This window comes from Pleuronectes platessa, chromosome 18, assembly GCF_947347685.1.
Source record: "Pleuronectes platessa chromosome 18, fPlePla1.1, whole genome shotgun sequence".
NCBI classification, from domain to species: domain Eukaryota; kingdom Metazoa; phylum Chordata; class Actinopteri; order Pleuronectiformes; family Pleuronectidae; genus Pleuronectes; species Pleuronectes platessa.
Window position 1 is genome coordinate 976,625 of NC_070643.1, and position 7,494 is coordinate 984,118.

At 37.5% G+C, this 7,494-nt stretch overlaps 1 protein-coding gene across 3 annotated transcripts; it reads left to right on the top strand.

Moving 5' to 3' along the window:
* Positions 1 to 550: 550 nt before the first annotated feature.
* On the top strand, positions 551 to 4,860 carry agr2 (anterior gradient 2). Of its 3 annotated transcripts, none has more exons than XM_053446605.1 (9): positions 551 to 668; positions 1,076 to 1,171; positions 2,523 to 2,642; positions 2,761 to 2,824; positions 2,923 to 2,975; positions 3,169 to 3,242; positions 3,496 to 3,559; positions 4,373 to 4,456; positions 4,581 to 4,860. In XM_053446605.1, exons 3-9 carry the CDS (start codon positions 2,534 to 2,536, stop codon positions 4,628 to 4,630), a joined length of 498 nt encoding a protein of 165 aa, XP_053302580.1. In that variant the 5' UTR covers positions 551 to 668; positions 1,076 to 1,171; positions 2,523 to 2,533; the 3' UTR covers positions 4,631 to 4,860. The 3 variants fall into 3 exon arrangements, with proteins under 3 accessions (XP_053302580.1, XP_053302581.1, XP_053302582.1); XM_053446607.1 differs by having other exon boundaries at positions 619 to 668; positions 1,079 to 1,171; XM_053446606.1 differs by lacking the exon at positions 1,076 to 1,171 and having other exon boundaries at positions 558 to 668.
* The last annotated feature ends 2,634 nt before the right edge of the window (positions 4,861 to 7,494 follow it).

Here is a 7,494-nt window from a genome sequence, read left to right on the forward strand (position 1 = left end):
ACACTGTTGAGATGCCTCAGGAAATAAAACGTAACCTTATCTGGATACGTTAATGGCCGTTTTTAAAATCTAGTTAAAAAAAATGGATTTGTATCTCTAAGGCTGAAATAACTAAAATAATACAGGATTTCAGCAATTTCAATGATATCTCTATAAATGTTAGGGTCATATCACCTAGAAGTGTCTGTGCCCACTCCTGGGCTGTGGTTATAAAACGTGGATCGCAAACACAATTCATTCTTCATGTTAATGACTGAATCAATATGTTTACCTTGTAGGAAAGGCTCATTCATTCATTCACTTCTGTCTTGAGCCAATCAAATACAGACTAATCACCATTCAGCCTCTGATTAATGCTGTTTTGGATAGTTATTTCTATCATAATGTAAAAAGTATACATTCATGGATATCTCCAGGATATCTTCAGAAAATCAAACGCAACCTAAAATAAGCATTTTCTTAAGGGACTTTGCAAACATAAACTTGAACCAAGAAGTTTGTTACAAGCATTCCAGTACAGAAAAGGTGCGTGGGAGGGTGGGAAGAGGGTGGGGAGAGGGCGGACCGCGGAGGAGCATGCACTTAAATACGGGATAGGTGAGAGAGGAGTTACAGGTGTTGCTGGAACTGCTGTACATCTACCTTCTCAGCTGACCAGGCCGGAACAGGTAAGATACGGGTCTACCCTCGTAGACATACTCATCAAATGACACATCGTTACCATGGGGAAAATTAAACACGCCTCTAAACAGTTAAGCAATTCAATATGAAGACTAAAAACAGTTAACCTACTACTCAGGCAAGTAGTTTGAAGTTCAGTTTGTTAGATTGTTTAAACTAGATCAGCAAATAAAAGACCTTTAGTGGGGCTGCCATACACAGCTTAATTAAAGTAAATCTGTTTTGCAGATGATCACTGTCCCATTACATACATTTAAAAATATATTGTTTGTTCATAGGAGACCTATTATGGTGTTTATTTGGTTCATAATTTTATTTTATCGCTCTACGTGAAAGGGTTTAAAGGCTCCAATCTTCAGAAAACGCTTTAGTTTCTTTATTCTATTCATTGCAGCAGCAGCAGGATACTATCACAGCCGGATTGAGAGCCGGATTGAGACTTGCTAGAAGGTCAAGTCTGCTGTGATTGGCCAGTTGGTGTTGAGTTCAGGTACGTCAGAACGAAAGGCAGATGGAAATGAATAGCTGCAATTAAACACAACAACGTCGATTCTTTTTAATTATGCAGAAGTAATTAATTAAAATATGTTCTAAAGCCCGGTATTCTTTAGTAAATAGGCGAACTGTGTACACTAGGAGACTTTAACTTTGTTGTACTCTGGGTAGCGTTGGATTTTTCCGAAAGCACCTGAATGAGGCACCAAAAAACACATTGGACTCTTGTCCAAAAGCCGCTCCCTCCTCTGCTCGCCTGAGTTTGAATTGTTTTGCCGTCTTAGTTTGGGGCTCGCCGGACATGAATTATGTTATTGATCACCATCTTGAAGTAGAGCTGGGGCGGAAGTATAACAAAACTCCGCTAGGAACCGTTTCACCAACCTCTGGAAAAGTGTTTAAGAAGAACTCCCTCTGCTGCTGACTTTGAGATTTTGAACCATCCACACTATACATTCACAAACAACATATACAACCCAAAGGGGGGGAAGAAGTATTCCTGTGTGTGTGTGTCTTGGAGCTCCCCTAAGAAATTGTTTCTCAACCAGCGAACGTGGTAAAGTTGACTGTTATTGCAATTAATTTGGCTATTATGCCAATTTATTTTTCTTATTACAAAATATTTGTTTTTCACTCTTTTGTTTTATTTAATATTTTCATTATTAATTCTGCCCTTTTGGGCCTTCTTTTTGGGAAAATAAAAATTCCCATCATACAAATTACATCTCCAAGACCTCTTGGGGGAAAACTACTGGCATTTTCTAGCCCCAAGCCGGTTTCAAAGTTTCCCTCATCACCTTTATATTATTTTAGACATATTTTTCTTATTTTAGATATTTTTCACGATATTCAAGAGTAATCTGGAAATTTGTTGAAAATATCGCGGACCCCTGGTTGAAAACCCCTGCACTAGAAGACTGGGAAAGACTGAAATAGCATAATAGGTCCCCTTTAGAGGTCACTGCTGAATGTAGTTCCTAACCAAAAATTAAAGTTGGATTATTACTCTTTCTATGCTATAATTAATCTTAACAACCTTGGAGATGCATATATAGCCAGAGTGCATGGTTACATTACACCCAGGGATCTGTGTACATGTCATACCCTCTCTTACTTCAATATTACCCGTCAGTGAAAATGCTAATTAAGTAGCAAAACTAGATAATTTCAGATTTTTCTGTGGTAAGTACCACTAGATGATGTAAGTCAACGCTTTTCCTTCTCAAAAGCAAGGGAATTATTTGAGTTAAAGTTTCTTCCATGTTAGTCCTAATGTCAAACATTTGGAATATATTAAGGTTTTTGATTTTTCTTACCCTGCCTTTTGTCTCTTCCTCCCTTTCCAGTAAGCCTGAAGATGATCAAAGCGGTGTTGTTGTTAATCTTGGTCCTAGTGGCCATGTCCTCAACTTTTGGGAAATATATCCCAAAGACTGGAAAGAGGATCCCCCAGACTCTGTCTCGAGGTCTGTGACAATTGATTGCACCTCTAAGGCTGAATGATTGAACTAAATGTTTTTGTTATTAACACTGAGATAAAGCAGAGTATGCCATCGCGTTTTAATGGAGTCCATGTCTGTCCAGGTTGGGGTGATCAGCTGATCTGGGCTCAGACTTATGAGGAGGCTCTCTACTGGTCCAGGTCAAGGTAAGAAAAAAGTTTTAACACACCAATCCATAAAACCTTAACAGTGACCGATATTGTAGTTCATGATTAAATGTAAATGAGGCTGATTTGTATTTTAGGAATAAGCCTCTGATGGTACTCTTTCACCTTGAGGACTGCCCACACAGCCAGGGTGAGTCTGAAAAAAAAAACTGACATTTGAGTTGTTGAGTTACTCAAGCAGAGAAAACATTTTCTGTTGAATAAAGAGAGAAACCTATTTGAAGAGTGTGTGTTTTTTCAAGTGTGATGTCACCTCACAATATTATCATTTAATAACAAATACTGAACTGAGTTACACAGTTAAAAAACTGTTTCTCCTGCAGCACTAAGGAAGGTCTTCTCAGATAACGAGATCCAGAAAACTCTTGACGAAGACTTCATCGTCCTCAATCTGGTTGTAAGTTAGTTTCAAAAGTAATAGCTTGAAAAATTCTTTATTAATTTCACTCATTGATTCCTTTTATATATTAAATATCGTTAAACTGTGTACAGAATTATTTGACCTTTTCCAGATTCACCTAATTAAAATTATGCGAATTATGTGTTTATGTAGGACCTCAAAGTAATGAATAGGTTTTTTATTATTATTATTTGAAACTAAATATTTGTTTTATAGGTTTAACAAAAAGGATACAATTTTTTTTTCTCAGTATGAAACCACAGACAAACATCTCTCCCAGGATGGACAGTATGTTCCCAGAATCATCTTTGTCGGTAAGTCCCACAGCTATTCGGTAAGATTACGTTACTTACCGTCAATGGAAAAAGTGCAGTGGTTAGCACTGTCACCTCACACCAAAGAGGCTCTGGACTTGAACTATGTTAATCTGTATTCAAGCATTTTTTGTTGTCCCAGTTTATGAAACATGCTTGATAACGTGGGACACCAGTCATTGAAGTTCTCTTAATGGGGGAAATATGCATTTTGGAACTTACTGAAGTAACAAAAAAAAAAAAAGAAACTAAATACACTTAGCATTTTGTCTGCAGTTTTCAGACAGGAGTTATGGTAAATACAGTCAGTCGCTGTCTGTTTAAACTGATAGTTTAAATGTGTGGCCTAGGGGTACCAACATGAAGGTTGGTGGTTCAATCCTCACTCTTGAATGTCATCTGCATGCCGAAGTGTCCTTGGGCAAGATACTTAACCCCTAAATGGCCCTTCATAGATGTTGAATGCACTAATTGTAATTCGCTTTGGATAACAGCGTCTGCCAAATTACACATTTAATGTAATGTAAAAATCAGTTAGCTCTCTAGGACAGAAAGACAATGTGGTGATCGATGATGATGGGTCTTGCACCTTCAAGGATTGTTTGTTCCCTGAGTAGCCCCAATAGAAATGGTGAATTGCAGAATCAATAAACTGTTATTTTTGATTGCTGTTGATTGAATTTTCAGAGATAAAAAATATGTAATACACCTTTAATGTTGATATGAATTAATGACATTTCTATGAATAACACACATTTTGTTACACCTGATTTAAGTATTTGTAATCACCCCGTACCTTAAATGTCTCCACAGACCCAACGATGACAGTGAGAGGTGATATTATTGGTCCCTATGCCAATCGCATGTATGCCTATGAACCAAATGACCTCAAACTCTGTAAGTGCTTCAGCTAACACACACTGATGTTAACACAAATCTTATCTTCTGGCAGCAGTGTCTTTTTGTGTCCATCCAACACATACTGATTATTAATTATGAATTTCTCCTGCCTCTTCCTCAGTGCTGAGCAACATGCAGAAAGCTAAGAAACTCCTGAAGTCTGAGCTGTGAACACAAGGACAAGACGCATGCTTAACCTCTAACCCTGATCCACACTTTATCATTTCAGATTCCCATTTCATGCTGTCACTACAGTTTACATAGAAACTCTGCACTGTAAAGTTTTCCTCAAATCACCTTCATTTTACATGTTTCTGTTTGTGTCGGATTCTTACTTTTTTCATTGTTGATCTACATCCAGAATGTCTTTTAAATAAATGTGGAACTGTTCATATATCCAAGATGGATACGCTGCCTTTTTATTAGCTAGGAGATTACAGGGAATCAAAATGCAGAAAACCCATTACAAATGTACGTACAAAAGAGTAATCCTTCAGTGTTAAACCACTCATGCCTCTGCTGTTATCAGAAATTCTGGTAGTGATAAAGCATAATAATTAATTGGAACAATAAATAACTGGATAAAAATGTTTAAGCTTCTGTATAGAGCAGGCTATTGTAAGTACGGGAGCTCTAATGTGGTAATGTATCTGGTTAGCCTGCCTATACATATTGTCAGTTAGTTATTGTTGTTAATTATTATATCAAAATGCAGACTGCACTCTACAACTGGTTTGTCAAGGTTATCAAAATTATAGCAGATAACTATTAACCTGTGAGCTTCGCACAAGATTCGCACAAGAGTCTGTTTACTCTTTATAAATGGTAAATACTTAACATTAAATTGAAAACAACATCCAAGTGTTAATTTAATACTGATTTCAGCATTGTCTCTGCACAGTTTTGGTCTCCACCAAAAATTCTGGATATTTCAAAGCTGCTATGACAACTGCGAAAGTGAAAAAAGAAGATCTGGGGGGAAACCTGGTGAGGTGATAATTCTTTCAGTTCATCACTACAAGCAAATGCGTTTCCTAAAGCTGTCTCGAAATCCCACATCTCCTATAAGCTCAAAACAGGTGTAGCCAATCCTTTAATTGAGGTGGGAGGGGCCAAGCAAACCTGACACAAGTAACCGAAGCAGGCCACAACAGATACTGACCCCATGCTATTGTCTCAAGTGTGAGAGGTTCTCTTAATGTGATACCAGCAACAAAAGTGAATTCCACTGTTAAAGAAATGAAGCACCACAGGAGGTCCTTTAAAACTATTTATTGAAGGCCAATAAATTATCCAGAATAAAAACTAAAAGTTGTTAAGCTAAAACAATTCAAATACAGCCACTTAAAAACAATTAAAAAGTCAAGGGTTGAATCACAAAGGTTTAAAAACACAAATATTAAAGTGTCTAAAATCACTCAAATGTATCCCGTTAGATATCAACCAGCTTTACTTTATCTACACACAAATGATTGTTCCTACAGTGACGGTATTGAGATTCAATGGGCCTCTTTTACTAACAGTGCATACGCACGATTTTAGCACAGATTTGCGCGTACATGAGTAAATTAGGCCCATTGAATCTTAAATGATGCACAAATCTGGGATTCATTAAAATGTTTGTACCTACATTTTTTCGTACTCCGTGCACAAATTTAAAACTTCCTCAGACCATGTGTACACACAAATGATGAAGGCCTGGCTGTCTTAGAAATAATACACACCCTTTTATCTAAATGCAAAGTATATTAAAACTTGATTTATTAATAAAAAAATAATAATCCATTGACCAAATGTATTAAAAGTCTATGAAATTGACGCCCTTTCCACCTCATCATCTATTAAAACCTGCTGAATTCATATTTATGTTTCTTGATAAACGGGGCATCGCTTCTTCTGCAACAATGAATTTAAATTCAAATTGTAATCTGTGGGATGAACTCTTCTGTCCACAGGAGAGTGTGTGTGTGTGTTCGTCTCTATCCCTCTTCACACACAAACTGATAATCACATGTATTAGTTATTAATCGATGATTTCAGATCATGACTCTGGATCGTTCACCCTACTTTAACCCTGATGTTCTGACGTTACGTCTCGTGTTGTGTAGCAGGTTTAATGACTAGATGATGTCAGTCCTGTACATGTCCTAATAACTTGTGATCAGCCATGGTGTTTAATGTCAAAGTGTAAAGTGAGCGCAGGTCAGAGGAGTGAAGAGGAAACACACTCTGACAGAGACTCTGACACAGGACGACCGGACCTTTAATGTGCGTCTGATCCTTGAGCAGTGGTGTTATAATTATTCAATAGAGTCCAACAGCAGAAATGAAAGACGTTGGAGGTGGAAAACACATGAAGTCACATGAAGTGAGCAGGGAGCGCCACCTACTGATCAGTGTGAAAAGGAATTGAGCATCGGCCCAAAATACTCACACTTTATCAGAAACCCAACCTGAACAGATCTATTATTGTGTATGAAGTGATAGTGATAGTGCCACCTAAATTCACGTCTCTCTCTCTTTTAAACCAGTCTCTCTCTCTCCCTCTCTCTCAAACTGGTACATTTTCTCTCTCTCTCTAAAGCAGCTAGTCTGTGTCTCTCTCTTTCGCCCCCTTTTTGGATTATAATAATTTAATTTTAATTAACTTTCAATACTACATTTTCTTACTCATTTCCCATACCCATAACTCTGTAGGGAATACCTTGTTTCACAAAAATGGCACATCCCCCTCCTGGCCCCTTTGTTCTATTTCTCCTCACAGCCACATATCCATATATTACAAAATCAAGCAAAGGTTTTAACCAGGACTCTTGAACGCACAGAATGTCAGTTTTTTCTTTCCTACCACCAATAAATTGCTTGAACCCCTTCCCATTTGCAATCAAACTCCTTGCTTCCCACTGAAGGATTAACATAATTAATCTAATCAGCCCACAACTACTGTTTCTTGATTTCACTGTATTCTTAGTTCACCTAACTTCTTCCCATTTTAGACCTATCATACCCAGATGTTGTTCTGCAGCTTACACAAT